This window comes from Schistocerca nitens, chromosome 2 (genome assembly GCF_023898315.1).
Source record: "Schistocerca nitens isolate TAMUIC-IGC-003100 chromosome 2, iqSchNite1.1, whole genome shotgun sequence".
In the NCBI taxonomy this organism is placed as follows: Eukaryota; Metazoa; Arthropoda; class Insecta; order Orthoptera; family Acrididae; genus Schistocerca; species Schistocerca nitens.
Window position 1 is genome coordinate 79249415 of NC_064615.1, and position 16294 is coordinate 79265708.

The window sequence follows — 16294 nt, forward strand, 5'->3', positions numbered from 1 at the left end:
TTCACAGTGAGTATGGCTGACAAAGGCCTTAATGGCTGAAAGCTATAATTGTGTAAATCTTTTTGTTGTGCCTATTGCAGTTCAGCATCTCCACTAAATGGTGGGTAGCAACTTTCCTTCTCTAATATTGTTACATTCCATCCTGGATTTTCCATTGTTTGATTTTCACAGTGAGTGTAGGCATAAGGAATGTGTAATAAGTGTTCATTCCTAAGCAAGAAGTAAGACCACGAGTTTATGTACTGGAAGCACTGGTAATGGTAGAAGACAGCACATTTGTAATGAGTGTGCTTTATGTGACAGAGGAAAGTATATCAATGAAGTGTCTGGTAGTGGTAGCCAAGGAAATACCACCTGATGACAAGTTTGAAGTACAGCAAGTGAGAAGAGTACAAACAAAGACACTCACAAAATTGAGGGCTATTAAGTTAAAATAAAATATCAGAATTGAACATTTGACTGCAAATAAAGTAAAGCCATTACAGAAATATGTATGGCATACAATGACAAATCTCACTTTTCAGGCAACTAGTTGATGCATACTGATGATGTAAGACATGAAATCAAGTTCCTCCTGGAAGCACAAGGACAGGTAACATGTTCCAAGCCATATCAAATACAACAGGTGCAAAAAGAGGTCTTAAAAGGGGAAACTGATAAAATATTGCAAGGTGATGATATAATACCAAGTATAGTGCATGGAACTTTCCCCTAAATATGATCCCAAAGAAAATGGATGCTAGTGGGGGGAAAATGGCAAATTGTAGCAGACTATGGGTGCCTAAATGAAAATATCTGTTAACAATATATATACACTCTTAGAATAGATGAAATTTTGAATGTGCTAGGTAAAGCCAAGTATTTCTCTAAACAGTTTATTTAGCTGAGGGGTATTATCAAGTACTATTAGATAAGAAAGATCAAGCATTACGAGTATAACAGAATGCTGATGAGTTTGAAGATAGCCCCCAGTAAAATCCAAAAATTTCATTAATTCAGTTTTAATGGGAATGCAAGGAGAAAGACATTCATGTAGCTAAATGATGTGGTAATATTTTTCTTCTTATCAGAAGAGCATAATAGCGGGCTTGAGGTGGTCTTTGACAGACTTAGGTGCTAAAATTTGAAATTGCAAGTAGACAAATGAAAATTCCAGCACCAGGAGATTACCATTTTGGGGCATGTTCTTACAGCACCCCCCCCTCCCCAATGCTGTAAGACTATGCCCCCAAAATGTAACCTCCTTTGGAATTTGCATTTGCTGGGGTTAATGCCTGATCAAAGGAAGGTAGTGCCATATTGAAGGTGCAATGCTATGTGATGTCAAAGACTTACACCCTCGCCAGTTTTCACATTGAAAGTGTTGTGCATTTTTCTATGAAATTTGCCTTACAGGACATTTTTCTTCTGTAACCTTTTATTACTGTTACTGTACACTGCAGTGTTTTTCTCTTGGTTTAAAGCATTTTGTAAATCATGTAATTTTATACAATGGCACTGTAGGCTGCAATGCCCACTCTTGTGATGCCATCTACTGTTCAAAATTTGCTCCACCGTATAATGATCAATAATCTCATATCACTCTGCTCATGTCATTACCTTCACACCATGTGGCCATGGCTTCCAGTGGTGCATGCAACTAATAAATCTACTGGTTGTTAACAGTGACATGGCAACTGTCTTCTTATGCTTGCAGTGCTTTGTTATGTGTCTATGGGGTTTTGTAAACCATTTTTATTTCAGGTGTATTTAAGGGATTTATTTTATTTCAGCGGATATCTGAAGATGGCTAATGCCAAATTATTTAATACTGGACTAATGAAGTTATTTTGCACACAGTCACTGGCTTTTCCCTGAGCAACTTACTCACAGACTGCAGACTACATCTCTACGTATGGTTATGGCTGAATTTCCATAATTTTATGGTTCCATGAATATGTCAAGAGAACATGAAGATTCATGCTATTTAAATGTAATTGCATTTATCAGTTACAACTATGGACTGAGTAAATTTTATGAACAATATACGTCATGTTCAATTATGGAATGCAGTCAGAAATTTTAAAAATTAAAGGAAAGGGAGGGAGGGAGGGAGAAAAAAGAAAGGAAACCTACAGGAAGTGAACTAGATGCAAAGTTTTTAAAGAGATCCCCTCTCATATACAAATATACTGTCTGCAGTAAGTGGAAATTTTAGGCACAAAACCATGCATGTTGACTTTGTTGCTTGTTGGTGAATGTGTAAAATTTGTAGCGTAGGATGATGATAGACCAATATAATACCATAAAATATTGATCAGCATGCCTCCAAATGTATTTATATATACATTTCTCGGTCTAACGACTAAGACTGTAAGAAAAGGAAGATACTGATAATTACACTCCTTCCACCATTGGAATCATCTTGCATTTGGGGGGGGGGGGGGGGATAGGGAAAATTACATTCAATAACAACAAGAACTGCCATGGGTGTATATCATCTGTAGCTGTAAGTCATAAAGCCACAGTGATATCTTCCCCAAGGGATTGAGAGATTCTCTATTCCAGATAGTACAAATGAGGTATCAAATGTATATCAATCACTGCCCTACTGTGAAGGGCGCCAAGTGACATGGGAAACAAGGAATATCCTGAACATAATATGGTTGGTTGGTTTGTTGGTTTAAAGGGGGGTAGGGGGACCAAACTGTGTCATCGGTCCCTTGTTCCCAGTAGAACAATTACCCAAGGAAAAGAAGAAAACAAAGATGTATGGCACAATAACAGTAGAAAGGAAGAACCAGAAGAACGACAGGACAAAAAACACTACAATGGACAAAACAGGGCAAGAAAACCAAAGAGACGCAAGAAACAAGGAGAAGAGATTAAAAACAAGAAACCAGATTACCATGGCTAGCTGACCATGAGAATAAAAAAGAAGCCAGCCACTCTGCAACACATTAAAACCTCCACCATAAAAGCCCTCGGGTGGAGGACACAGAGGGACAAAGGACATGCACTAAAACTTAGATCAAATGATAGAACACACCCTCACGAATAAAACGTAAAACTAAAGCTGCGTTGAGGCACTGTTGCCCAACACCGCAGTTAGGGTGCTGGGAAAGTTGAAAGTTCGCAGCAGAGCGGCTAAAAGTGGGCAGTCCAGCAAGAGGTGGATAACTGTCATTTGCGAGCCACAGCAACACTAAAGTGGGTCCTTGTGACAGAGGAGGCAACCATGTGTGAGCCACATATGGCCAATGTGGAGCTGACAAAGGACAACTGATTCCCTGCGAGAAGCCCGCAGGGAAAACTTCCAAACATTTGCAGTCTTCTTAATGACATGCAGTTTGTTGTGCATACTGTTATACCAATCCATCTCCCAAAGTCGAAAAATCTTGTGGCGTTAAGACAGAGCACAGGTCAGTTTCAGAGATGCCAATCTCCAGGAGAGGTTTCCGCATAGCCTGTTTGGCAGCCTGTCAGCAAGTTCGTTACCTGGGATTCCGATGTGTCCTGGGGTCCACACAACCACCACTGAACGACTGGACCATTCCAGGGCAGAGATGGATTCCTGGATGTTCACTACCAAAGGATGGCGAGGGTAGCACTGGTCGATAGCTTGTAAGCTACTCAGGGAATCAGAACAGAGAAGAAACGACTCACCAGAACAGGAACGGATGTACTGAAGTGCACAAGATAGGGCCATGAGCTCTGCAGTGAATACACTGCAGCCAGCAGACAAGGAATGGCAATCAGGTGTTGGTGTATGGAAAAGGCTGTTCGGATGGCAGACGTGAGGACACAAGATTATCAGTGGTAGAGTGACCCTGGCAGAAGCCACCCTGACATGGAGCCAGTAGGCCATGTAAGTCCAGGACCCAACCCAACCACCAACACACCATACGTTCCAGCAGCTTACAGAGTATGTTGGTGAGGCTGATGGGCCGATAGATACACACATTAAGCGGATTTTTACCGGGTTTTAGCACCAGAATGATGGTGCTCTCCTGCCATTGCAATGGAAAGATGCCATCGCACCAGATCCAGTTGAAGATGAGGAGATATCGCTTGTAGTCAGACAACAGATGTTTAATCATCTGACTGTGGATCCAATCCGGCTCAGGAGCTATGTGGGGGCAACGTGCAAGGGTGCTGAGGAGCTCCCAATCTGTAAATGGGGCATTATAGAGTTCACTGTGACGTGTAGTGAACGAGAATACTTCCTTTTCCATTAGCCGTTTGGGGGTGCGAAAGGATGGGGGGGTAGCTCTCCGATGCAAGATGCTCAAGCATATTGCTCAGCAAAGTGCTTGGCAATCGTGTTTACATTGGTAGAGAGCATGCCATTGATGTTAACACAAGGGATACCTGTTGGGGTCTGGTACCCAAAAAGACGTCTCATCTTCATCCAGACTTGGGAAGGTGACGTATGGCACCCAATGGTCGACATATCAAACCCAACACTCCTGTTTCTATCGTTTTATAAGCAGGCGAACACGGGCACTGAGCCACTTAAAAGCTATTAGGTTCTCTAGGGAAGGGTGCCACTTATGTCACTGTGGAGCTCGCCGACACTCTTTAATTGCCTCAGCGGCTTCTGGCGACCACCTAGGGAATGTCTTTTGGGCACCCTAGAGAACAAGGGATCGCATTTTCCATCGCAGAAATTATAGTTGTAGTGACCTGCTCAATCACAACATCAATGGCACCATGTGGGGGAGATTCAACGGTGACAACAGCAGAGGTGAAGGCTACCCAGTCTACGTTGTATAAAGCCCATCAGTGTAGGCGTCTGTGGGCATCCGGGGGAGTGACAGGAATATGGGAAAGTGGTCATTACCACACAGGTTGTCATGTGCTCTCCAGTGGATAGATGGGAGGAGTCCTGGGCTGCAAACTGATAAATCAATAGCCGAGTAACTACCATAAGCCACACTGAAATGTGTGGCAGCCCTAGTATTTAAGAGGCAGAGGTCGAGTTGGGACAGCAAATTTTCGACATCTCTGCCACGGCCAATAAGCATGATGCTACCCCTCAAGGGGCTATGGGCGCTAAAATCTCTTGAAAGTAGGAAAGCTTTAGGAAGTTGATCAGTCAGTGCAGCCAACACGTTCAGGGGTACCGCCCATCTGGAGGAAGATATACATTGCAGACACTTATTTCCTGCATCGTCCGTATGAGTTTGAAGGGGCACAGGTTCACTACATACCGAGTTCAGGACATAAATGCAAACTTCACCTGACACACTATTATATTCGCTATGGTTCTTGTACTATCCCCTGTAGCCGCAAAGGGCAGGTGTCCACATTGCCGGGAACCAGGTTTCCTGGAGGGCAATGCAGAAAGCAGGTGAAAAGCTTAATAGTTGCTGCAGCTCAGCCAGGTGGTGGAAAAAACTGCCGCAATTCCACTGGAGGATAGCATGATCATGATGCTGGAAAGGCATGGAACACTCAATGAGGCAGTCTACGCCTCAGGGTCACCTGCTGCCACTGACTTATTTCCGAACAGTCTATATCAATTGTGTCTGAGGGTCTGGTGAGATCTAGATCCTCAGCAGACGCCATATTCTTCACCTCATCTTAAGACGCAGAGCTTGTAGGCAGCAGTGGTGTGGTTGCCACTGCAGTTCCCTTGGTCTTGGGGGGTCTTCTTTCTGGTTCTCTCTTGGTGATCCTTGGGTTTCTCTGGCTGGGAGGGCTTCACTGATTCAGTCTCTGGGACTGAGGATGATCATAAAGCCCTATGACCAGTTGCTTTTGGGGTTTTCAGCCACTGTTGGGTGTTATCTTTCCCACTAGCAGAAAACTGGGAAGGGAGTGACCCAAGGGACCCCTTCCTAGCGAGAGGAGCCGAAGAATACTTACACTTCTATGGCTGAGAAGTGGGGATTAGTGTCCCTGGCGGTTGGGGGGACAGTGCTCCCAAGGTATGTGGTGCGGGAGCAACAGGGAGGAAAGTGGCCCCCCACCATCAAGGGGCAGGTGTAATCGTCCGGCTCTGACAGCCGACGAAACTCGCGGAACTGATGGGGCCACTACTGTTTTCGTAGTGGCGGCATAAGCAGAGGTCATAGCCACAGGAAGTAGGTGCTCAAATTTCTTCTTGGCCTCAATGTAGGTCATTCCGTCCAGGGTCATGTATTCCATGATTTTCCTTTCTCGCTGTAAAATCCTGCAGTCTGGTGAGCAAGGGGAATGATGCTCTCCGCAGTTGACAGAGACGGGAGGTGGGGCACATGGAGTATTGGGATGGGATGGATGTCCACAATCTTGACATGTGATGCTGGAAGTACAGACGGTAAGACATATGTCTGAACTTCCAGCACTTAAAGCACCGCCTTGGGGGAGGGATATATGGCTTGACATCACAGCAGTAGACAATCACCCTGACCTTCCCCGGTAATGTTTCACCCTCGAAGGCCAAGATGAAGGCACCGGTGGCAACCTGATAAGCCCTCTGACCCCGATGGACGCGTAGGATGAAATGAACTCCTCGTTGCTATAAATTGGTGCACAGCTCGTCGTCAGACTGCAAAAGAAGGTCCTGTAGGAATATAATATCCTGGATGATATTTAAGCTCTTATGAGGCATGGTGGTAACAGAAACATCCCCCAGCTTGTCACAAGCCAGTAATGCCAGTGACTGGGCAGAGGATGCTGTTTTTATCAGACTGACCCTGACTGCATTTTGGACAAGCCCTCCATCTCCCCAAACTTGTCCTCTAAAAGCTCTATAAAAAACTGAGGCTTCACTGATACAAAGGAGTCCCCATCAGCTCTCGTACATACGAGGTACTGGGGTGAATAAGGTTCGCTGCCATCCTTAGCCTGTCGTTACTTCCACGGTGTGGCCAGGAAGGCAACGATTTAGGATCATAATTCCTTGCATTGTACTGAGACTTTGAATGCTTAGAGACTGCTGACATCACCAGCAAGTGATGTGGTATGCTTCATTGCGCATCCTCTGCCCTGATGCCACCCACTACAAACAGGGGCCCTGGGTGCCAACCAGCTGCAGCAAAGGCCAGTTCGCAGGATGGCCATTGCCGGGAGTCCCGATGCCCCAAGGTGACGGGCATCTACTCCTTGGCATACATGTGGAGTTAACGGCGCAGGCATCAGCAAAGTGATCCCTGTGTAGTCACGGGGCTACAAGCAACAGGTTACACGGTGGCCCCAACACAACAGACTGGCTACCGTGCTGGATATGAGGTGCAAAGAATTCCATGGTCATCATGGGCGCAGACAACGACACTGCATAGTGGGTGGAGGAAATCGCACCCAGGAAGGTGTCCTCACTCAAGAGATGGAGGATGAGCGGGATTGCTATGCCACAACGAGAAAGTGGGCTAAAGAGCTATCTAAACGATGCACCACGTAAGGCGCCCTTCCCCAACTGGATTGCTCTTCGGGAAAATTTGAAAAATGGAGGTCAAACCCTACAGGGGACCACCACACGAAGGCCGAAATGTGTGAGACTCCTTTTAGTCGGCTCCTTACGACAGGCAGGAATAACTCAGGCCTATCCTAACCCCCGGACCTGCAGGAGGTAACATAATATGTTTTAACATGGTTTCATTTATCCACATATGGGTATTCTTAACATGCATATACTACTAACAAGCTATTTGTTTTTCATTAAATATCTCTTCATAATCATGAGGTCACTGTCTGATATACAAGCATTATCTATGCTATTTTCTTCAATGTAATTTCTATTGATTTCTCAATTGTTGAATGAATGAGTATGTGTGTTGGACTCAATACAGCAGCACAAATACGCACACACAATTGCAAAAATAATTTCTTTTGAAGACAATCAGTTTGTGTTATGATTGCTTTTTTCTCAGATCTGTTCCCAGTAGCAGTTTCTCAAGCTACAACAAATGTCAGATTTTGCATTATACAATATAAATACAAAACCATGAAGGACTTCAACAAAAGACTCACGAAAATAGCGACAGACTTCCCATGACATGAGAAATCATGCTGCTCTATCTGACACAGGAGCGGCTATGTAATAAATTTGTCTCTGCCTGTAGAAATTATGAGCATGTTGTGATTTCCCTAACAGTCTGCAACCAAAGCATCTCTGAGTCAGCTTTATTGACTTATTTTAGTATGCAGCACATTACTGAGCAGTGACAGTTTGAAGTCAGTTATTCACTCTTGCTATACTTTGAAGAGCTGTTGTATGTGTGTGCCTGCTTCCAGAACACGCTATGTTACTTGGAGAGAGAAAAAATTACAGACGTAATCAGTTTCTACGATTCTGTTGTTGCAATGTGCTTCTGTAGTTGTCTTAGCTGCAAAAGTTTGTCATGAAATGGGGGACAATTTGACAGATGAAGAAATTATGAGCATGCTTGAAGAATCTGGATCAGATATTGACAATTGTTTTGAAACTGATAACAGAATTTCTAACACAGATGGTAAATATAATAATCAGCCAGTGTGAAATAGTATCACAATTACATTCACAGTAGCTTTACTGACTCACATCTTGTATGAGTGATCTGAAAATGGAAATGAACCATCACATGAATTAGAAGTGAGCTCCCATTCAACAGGGCAGAACACAAAAATGGCAGTAGTCTCAATGCAACATCATTGCCTGGGTAAATGATAAGATCCCAGTTACTAGTCTTTGAAAATGGAAGTAACATTTTGGCACCTATGACTGCTGAAAGCACCAAATTTGACTGTTGGTGCTTGTTTATTGACAGGAATATGATAAAATCTACAAAAACTGAAAGAAACCACTATTCAGGATAAGCTATTTGTAAACTGCAGTGGCAAAAGTAAAATAATACCCAAGTCACCCTATACCAATTGGTCTGCTGTTAACCAACATAAGATGTCTCAGTTTTTTATTGTAATTATTCGCATTCGTCTTTGTAGACCAACCAAATATTACAGACTATTGAAGTCATTAGGTAATATCGAATTCATCTTTAGCTGCAAAAATCGTGTGAACAACACTGACAATTACATACACAGGGGCAACCAAACCACAACCCTTGCATAAAATCTGGCCTTTTTATTTCCACTTCATACTGAAAAGTAAGAGCAATTTTTATCCCAACAAGAAGCTGACAGTTGAAGGTTTATGCCCTTTTAGAGGAAACATTCAATTTAGTGTATATATCAAGAACAAGCGATAAAGCTTCACAAAACACCATTGGGAAAATCTAAGGTGCTGGAACGCTGAATTGTTAATCAGTCTTTCATATGATTTGTTTTTTTAATTAAATCATGGGGCTAGGGAGGTGGATGGCTGAAAGTAAGTGAGCAGTTTCTATTACCAAATGTAATACCACATTCACTCTTAATCATACACACATAGGCATTGCCAACATCTGCACATGGGCAGCCCATTGTAAACTTTAACCAAACAAGCCAAATGGGTACAGTGCAAAGCTTTTCATTTTTAGTTATTCTGCAACAGGCTATGTTTTGAAATGTGAACGTACACTAGCGCAAGGGAAAAAGATAATATTGCAGATTCAGTAGTCCTCCATTTGTGCAACCATTATCTACATAAGGGTCGTACATTGTACATGATCACTTTTATACTATCTGAAAGACAGACTGAGGAGGGCACATGCACTGTTGACACAGTGATGAGGAATTCAAATAAAGCGAACTAAGAAGAGGTCAAATGGTATTCAAGAGAAATTCTGTGCAAGCACTTCGCTGGAAAAACACTACAAATGTGTGTGCCCGGTCTCGAAAATACAGCAAGACAAGTAGTGTCATCAACACAAAATCCAAGGATGGAATGGTAGAAAAGTTTAAGCTTGATCTCATACTTTATCATAACAAAAGTAAAATCATGGAGAGCAAAAGGTGAACCATTATTTTAAATGAAGAACAATGAAATGGTGGAAGGAAATATTTTAACATGTGTTTGTTATGTGTTTGTAATCAAATCTACATTGACTACAAGAAACTCAGGCCTGTCTCACAAACGAACCATCTTAATTAGATTTATGGTGAACATAGGAAAATAAAATTCCCGGGAAAGCAGCTGACTACTTTATTGGAAATGAGAAGCAGTGCTCTACAGCAAACAATCCCACGTCTCATTGACAACCAGCAAGAAGTATGCTTCAAGATATTGTATTGTTTATTCTGAGAAAGGCACATGCACTACTGGAAATGAATGGGAAGAGAAATCAGATGGTGGCGTGGAGAATACAAAGTAGGGCTCTATCTATCTATCCAACCGTTTCAAGCAGTGTCTCACAGAAACAAATTTCACTCTGTGAAAACAGACAAATTCAATGAAATAATTTCATGCATTTCTTATGTAATAAATTCTCACGTACTGTACTTCCACATTTTTTTCTGCCTCTGAATCTCATAATGTTTGAAATATAATTATTCTGTAAACATGTAGTGAATTTCAAAACACCTCAATAAATGTGGAGGTAAACGATGATGGTATATATGCCAATAAAAAGGTTTTGTTCCACTACTTCACCTTGGTAACAGGAGCTATACAAACAAGTCGAAAAACTGTATGGTCTCTGGGGGAATGCAGCAGCCACTCTGGACTGACTGGAATATATTAAACATTACATTTGGAGCTCTGCCTACAGAGGCATTGAGATGTATAATGGTTTTTGCCCCCACAATCTTGATTTTTGTGGGTTCTCCAAAAATACTCTTGATCTCTCCAGACAACCTGGCAAGTTACTAGGCACGCAATTTTCTAAATGTGAGTATAATTAACTGTAAGCTGCAGTCAACAACAACGGGGAAAAGTCATAAGATTACGATGACATAAACCATACAACAAAATTGAGAATTGCTATACTGTCACACACATGAGTTAGCAGCTTTCACTCGGTTAATACTAGGCAGAAATCAAATCTGCATGTGGAATGCACTTCCTTGACTCTTGTGCAGAAAGGAGTGCAGTATTCTGCTGCATCCATTTTCAATAAGCTACCACAAGAACTCAAAAATCTTAGCAGTAGCCCAAACGCTTTTAAGTCTAAACTGAAGAGTTTCCTCGTGGCTCACTCCTTCTATTCTGTCGAGGAGCTCTTGGAAGAGCTAAAAAATTAAGCAAATTCCAGTGTTACATTCTTGATTTTCTTTATTTAAACTAACAACCTGTCAGCTGAATATGTTTCTTATATTTCATTTTATCTGTTTCTACTATCTACAACTGAATATGTTTCTTATATTTCATTTTATCTGTTTCTACAATCGTGTTATAATTTCATGTATTGACTCGTTCCATGATCATGGCGACTTCTCCTTAATGTGGTCCCATGGAACAATAAATAAATAAATAAACAACAAAGATACAATCAGAACTCTAAGACTGACAACAACAGTAGAAGAATGTGGGGCCTTTTTACAATAGAAATAGTCCAAATCAAAAAGAGGTACGTAAATTTAGAAGTGATTTCTGCCACAATGGTGAATAATTAGAATAACCCTCAAGGTTAACAAAAATTATGTATATTGCAAATTAATTAGTCATTTACATGAAGTATTACAGAAACACCTATGGTAAAAATGCCAAATCTACTAAATGATTTGTTAATGTATGGAGTGTCAAAAGTTTAGTATGGTGTGTTTATGAGTAAATTGAAAATCAAATTAATAATATTTTTTGGATACATATTCCAAACTGACTTCAAACAAACATTACACTGGATAGAAAAGACATGTCTACTTGGCAAGTGATGAAAAATTGAAATACAGTTGACATAGAAAGAAATTAGAAAACGTACTGAATCTCCAGCTTTTACATTTTTCAGGCAGATGCCCATCAGGTATTAAACTGCCAGAAAATTACAAAACTTCTAGACTCTGTTTGTTTAGGACTATTCATCCACATGCCTGTCAACCTAGCACTGCCTCATACAAGCAATGTACCTCAGCACTTAACTACAATACTGATGGGAGTGTGTGTAAGATTTTCTGCCTTTTCCTCTACCCCAAGTAGACAATGCATGAACTGCCCATTAACATTATACAGATATCATATTTTCTTGTTTGAATGGTAGACATTTCTCTCCATATTTTCATTCATTTTTAAATTCTGAATTTAAATCAGATACAAATTGTGAATAATCAGCTCAAAGAATCAATGGTTACCTTTTTATCACGTCTACACATGAAAGAGAATGTCTAGTGCAGACTATTTACACTCTGATCTTTAAAAAACCAGCTACCATCCCAACATTAGTTGATAACCGAATCAACAACAATCAACATCCAGATATTCATCATGGATACAACAAGAAAAAAACACGAGCCAGAAGCATAATTACAGAAACCAGTACCTGTATGTTAGAAGTACTGATCCTGGCTGTTGAAACACTTGGCCCACTGTGAGAAGGCTCTGAATGGCTGTCTAAACATTCCCAGGGCTGCGATGTTAAACAGTTCCACAGGCACAGCTGGACGTTGCCCTCCACACGAATGCAGGAAAGTTTATGCTGACATTCCTCTTTGACCAAGATGGCCCCCTTCTGATTCGCTTCCTGCAGCATGGAACAGTGAATTCCCAGTGTTACTCGCAAACCTTGACCACTATTCGCCTAGAGATCAAATCAAGATAACCAGGCAATCTCACCCATGGAGTCATTCTTCTCCATGACAATGCAGAGCCTCATACTGCCAACAGTCATAGCACTCCTGAACAAATTCAAATGGGGAGGGGGGTTTCTTGCCCACCCTCCATACAGTCTGGACCTCTCTCTCTGCAATTACTATATTTTTGGTACCCTTAGAAAGGCTCAAAAGGGGGGGGGGGGGGCGCAAACGGGTCACCTCGGACGACGATGTCCAGTTGTACGTGCAGAACTAGTTAACATCGCAGCCCTGGGAATTTTATGAGACAGCCATTCACCATCTTGTGTCACAGTGGGACAAGTGTCTCAACAGCCAGGGTCAATACTTCTAACATACAGATACTGGTTTCTGTAATTAGCCTCTGGCGCGTTTCTTTTTGAATGCCCCTTACAACAGAATAGTCCTCAGGAGACAATCTTGAAACTTCCATAGCAAGAACATATCTGTAGTGCAGTGATCCTCGTTCACCTGTTGTCTTCAGTATAACTGTACTCCATTCCAAAATAAAAATCCTCAGGTATCTTCTGTCTTTCTTCCATGAGTTTTGTTTATTTTTGTTCCTGTGTGGTTGTCAGATGAGATGTCATCTCTTTTCTCTATTTTGTCTTGGATTTCCTGCAATCATTCAACAGTAGTGCTTCACACAATGAAGCAGAATAATTTGTGAATAACAATTCATGCAGTTATAAACCAAACTACATCAACTGTCCACTTTTAGGCAATGTTAAACAACACACACTGTTAGCATCACCACATGCTGTGTGTTCATTAAATAATATATGTATGGTACCTAAACACGTTAGTTTAACAGTTCTGTAGATATTATGCTAATTGTAAGTTTACCTTTTCTTTTCTCTCAATCACACAGTTCGGAAGTTACATACAAAAAGTGTATCAACTGAAGCATTCAACACAACTACATGAACTCAACCAAACTGTCACATTCCAACCTAACCTAGATTTAAAGAGTGCTCATGGAAGTGTGATAGGACAACTATTGTTCTCTATATACAGAAACGATTTGATGGACAGGGTGGGAAACAATCAGCAGTTGACTGCGTATGATATCTTGCTGTACAGTAAGGTGTCGAAGTTGAGTGACTGTAGAAAGATACAATACAGTTTAGACAAAATTTCCAGTTGGTTTCATAAACAGCAGCTACCTCTAAATGGGAAATACGGAAGCGTCCGATCCCACCCGTCTGCTTTGACCCATGACGTCACAAATATGGCGGAAACAAAAACAAACACACACACATTCCACAAGAAGCCTAATGACACTAACGGGACAAGCGCGGGAAATGGGGTGTTTTGGGTGGGGGGCAAACTAAATATAAACAAATTTAGACGCCTTGCGTAGCTACAATGTGTAACTGAAGACATCCATGCATGAATACCCACCCACCTCCCCAGGGGTCGTAACCCCTGCAACCCATAGAAGATAAAGATGCTTCAGTAGCTGATTAGTGTTTTCTGTCTTTTAAAAAAAAAAAATCTCACGGGATAGAACGAATAGATCAGAAAGATAAATATAATAAACTAAAACAGAAGTTCGAGGAAACAGATAATTAAAATAAGTAATAAGTGTTTTTAAATTTAAAAAAAAAATCTCACGAGATAGAACCAACAGATCAGAAAAGTAAATAAAATAAGATAAAACAGAACTGGAGACAGCCACACTCAAACCAAACTCCGCGCCGTCATGACGTCACACACGACAACACCCTTACGTCATGGGTCAAAGCTGACGCGTGGGATCGGACGCTTCTGTCGACCCTCTAAATGTGTAAAAATGTAAGCTACTGTGGGTGAATAGGAAGATCAAATCTGTAATGCTCAGATACAGTATTATTTGTGTCCTGCTTGCTGCAGTCAAATCATGTAAATATCTGGACATAATATTGCAAAGCGATACGAGACGGAACGAGCATGTGAGAACTGTAGTATGGAAGGCAAATGGTTGACTTTAGTTTATTGGGAGAATTTTAGGAAACAGTGGTTCACCTGCAAAGGAGACTGCACAGAGGATGCTGGTGCGACCTATTCTTCAGTGCCGATCAAGTGTTTGGGACCGTACCAGTTCGGACTGAAGGAAGACATTGAAGCATTTCAGAGGCAGACTGCTAGATTTGTTACCGGCAGTTTCGAACAACATGTAAGTGTTACGGGGATGCTTCGGACACTCAAATGGGGATCCCTGGACGGAAGACTGTTTCAAGAAACACTGTTGAGAAAATTTAGAGAACCAGCATTTGAAGCTGACTGCTGAACGATTCTACTGCCGCCAACTTACATTGCACTCAAGGATCACAAAAATAAGATATGATAAATTAGGGCTCATATGGAGGCATACAGACAGTAGTTTTCCCCTTGCTGTATTCGAGAGTGGAATAGGGAAGGAAATGACAAGTAATGGTACAGGGGGTACCCTCCGCCATGCACCATATGGTGCTTTGTAGAGTACCTATGTAAATGTAGACCTCATGCTACACTACAGATCAGATTGTCACCCCATCTAAGAATTTGTATACACATCACCACATATAAGGTTTCACATTCACATTTGCTGGATAACCCAGACTCGGGGCTACGCTGGTGACCAATCTGTCGACCTGACTTACAATCCAAAAACCAATATAAACGCATAAGAATTATCATCATTGCTCTGTGTTCGCACTATGACGTCACACGTCACATCTTTATGTCACGAGACAAATCCGACATTCTATATCCGTAGGTTCTGTTGATTCCAAAATGCTACATGCAATAAACGTAATATTTTAGCATGTTTTAAAAGTTTCTTGCTTTCTGATCGTCTCCGTCAAGATACGTTAGGGCCTTTTGAGTGAATACGTCTTGTTCGTTTGGATTACGCTCACCTTCCAGACCGTGCACAATTGTGAAATAACTGCAAGATAATCCGACAATGGTGTGATCATTTTTTCCATATGACGACCTTCTCCTGACTCATACTTTACGAATATAACACGAAGGGTGTACAGTGTTACGATGAACATCGTGAAATATTTCGAATTACCGTCGGTCTGTGAGTTCCATTTTTGAGTAACTGACGTAGACACGCACATTTTCTCCAGTACGGAAGCGTTAACAAGAGGATGGCAGGGGCAACAAACCAGGTTTTAAACAAAATCATTGGCAAAATTCAATACAAATGATAGAGACACTATTAAGATTACAGGCCATAGTCGACATTAGAAACGCAGAAGGAGAACAGCAGTATCACGTAATGCAATGTTAAACATAAATGTAGTAATTACTTAAACTGAGGGTATGCGAGTGAGCTCTGCCTTCGTGTGTGGCTCATTCCAGATTTCGCTCAACAAATTCCGCGAAGTCGAAGAAGCAGTTTTCTGACAAATCACACTGTATACAAAAATCAACAATTAATTTTGTAGTAGAACTCACCATTTTTATAGCAGCAGCAAGAAACCTCCTTTTCAAGCAGCAAAAAACATCTTTTTCAAAATCACACTGTCACTGCCTTTCAAAAATCAAAACACACCAAAGATGCCACGATATACAAGTAGATTACAGCATCTGCGATAGAATCATGGAACATGTGAAACACGAAGAACTTTCAGTGAATCAGTTCATCTAAATGTAGATATGTATTGAAACAAGTATTTCATCTGATACCTGAAATAGCATAATTATATTTTTCTAAAAGTCCGTTTGTCAAGGTCTTTCT

The 16294-nt window shown here is 41.4% G+C and overlaps 1 protein-coding gene across 3 annotated transcripts in view; it reads right to left on the reverse strand.

The window, feature by feature from the left end:
• Positions 1 to 16029, reverse strand: part of LOC126235755 (uncharacterized) — a 304031-nt gene extending 288002 nt beyond the window's left edge. For all 3 annotated transcript variants that reach the window (XM_049944553.1, XM_049944551.1, XM_049944552.1), the window contains exon 1: positions 16012 to 16029. In XM_049944553.1, coding sequence (XP_049800510.1) covers positions 16012 to 16014 — 3 coding nt within the window. In that variant the 5' untranslated portion in view covers positions 16015 to 16029. The remainder of the gene's footprint in view (positions 1 to 16011) is intronic.
• Positions 16030 to 16294: the final 265 nt, after the last annotated feature.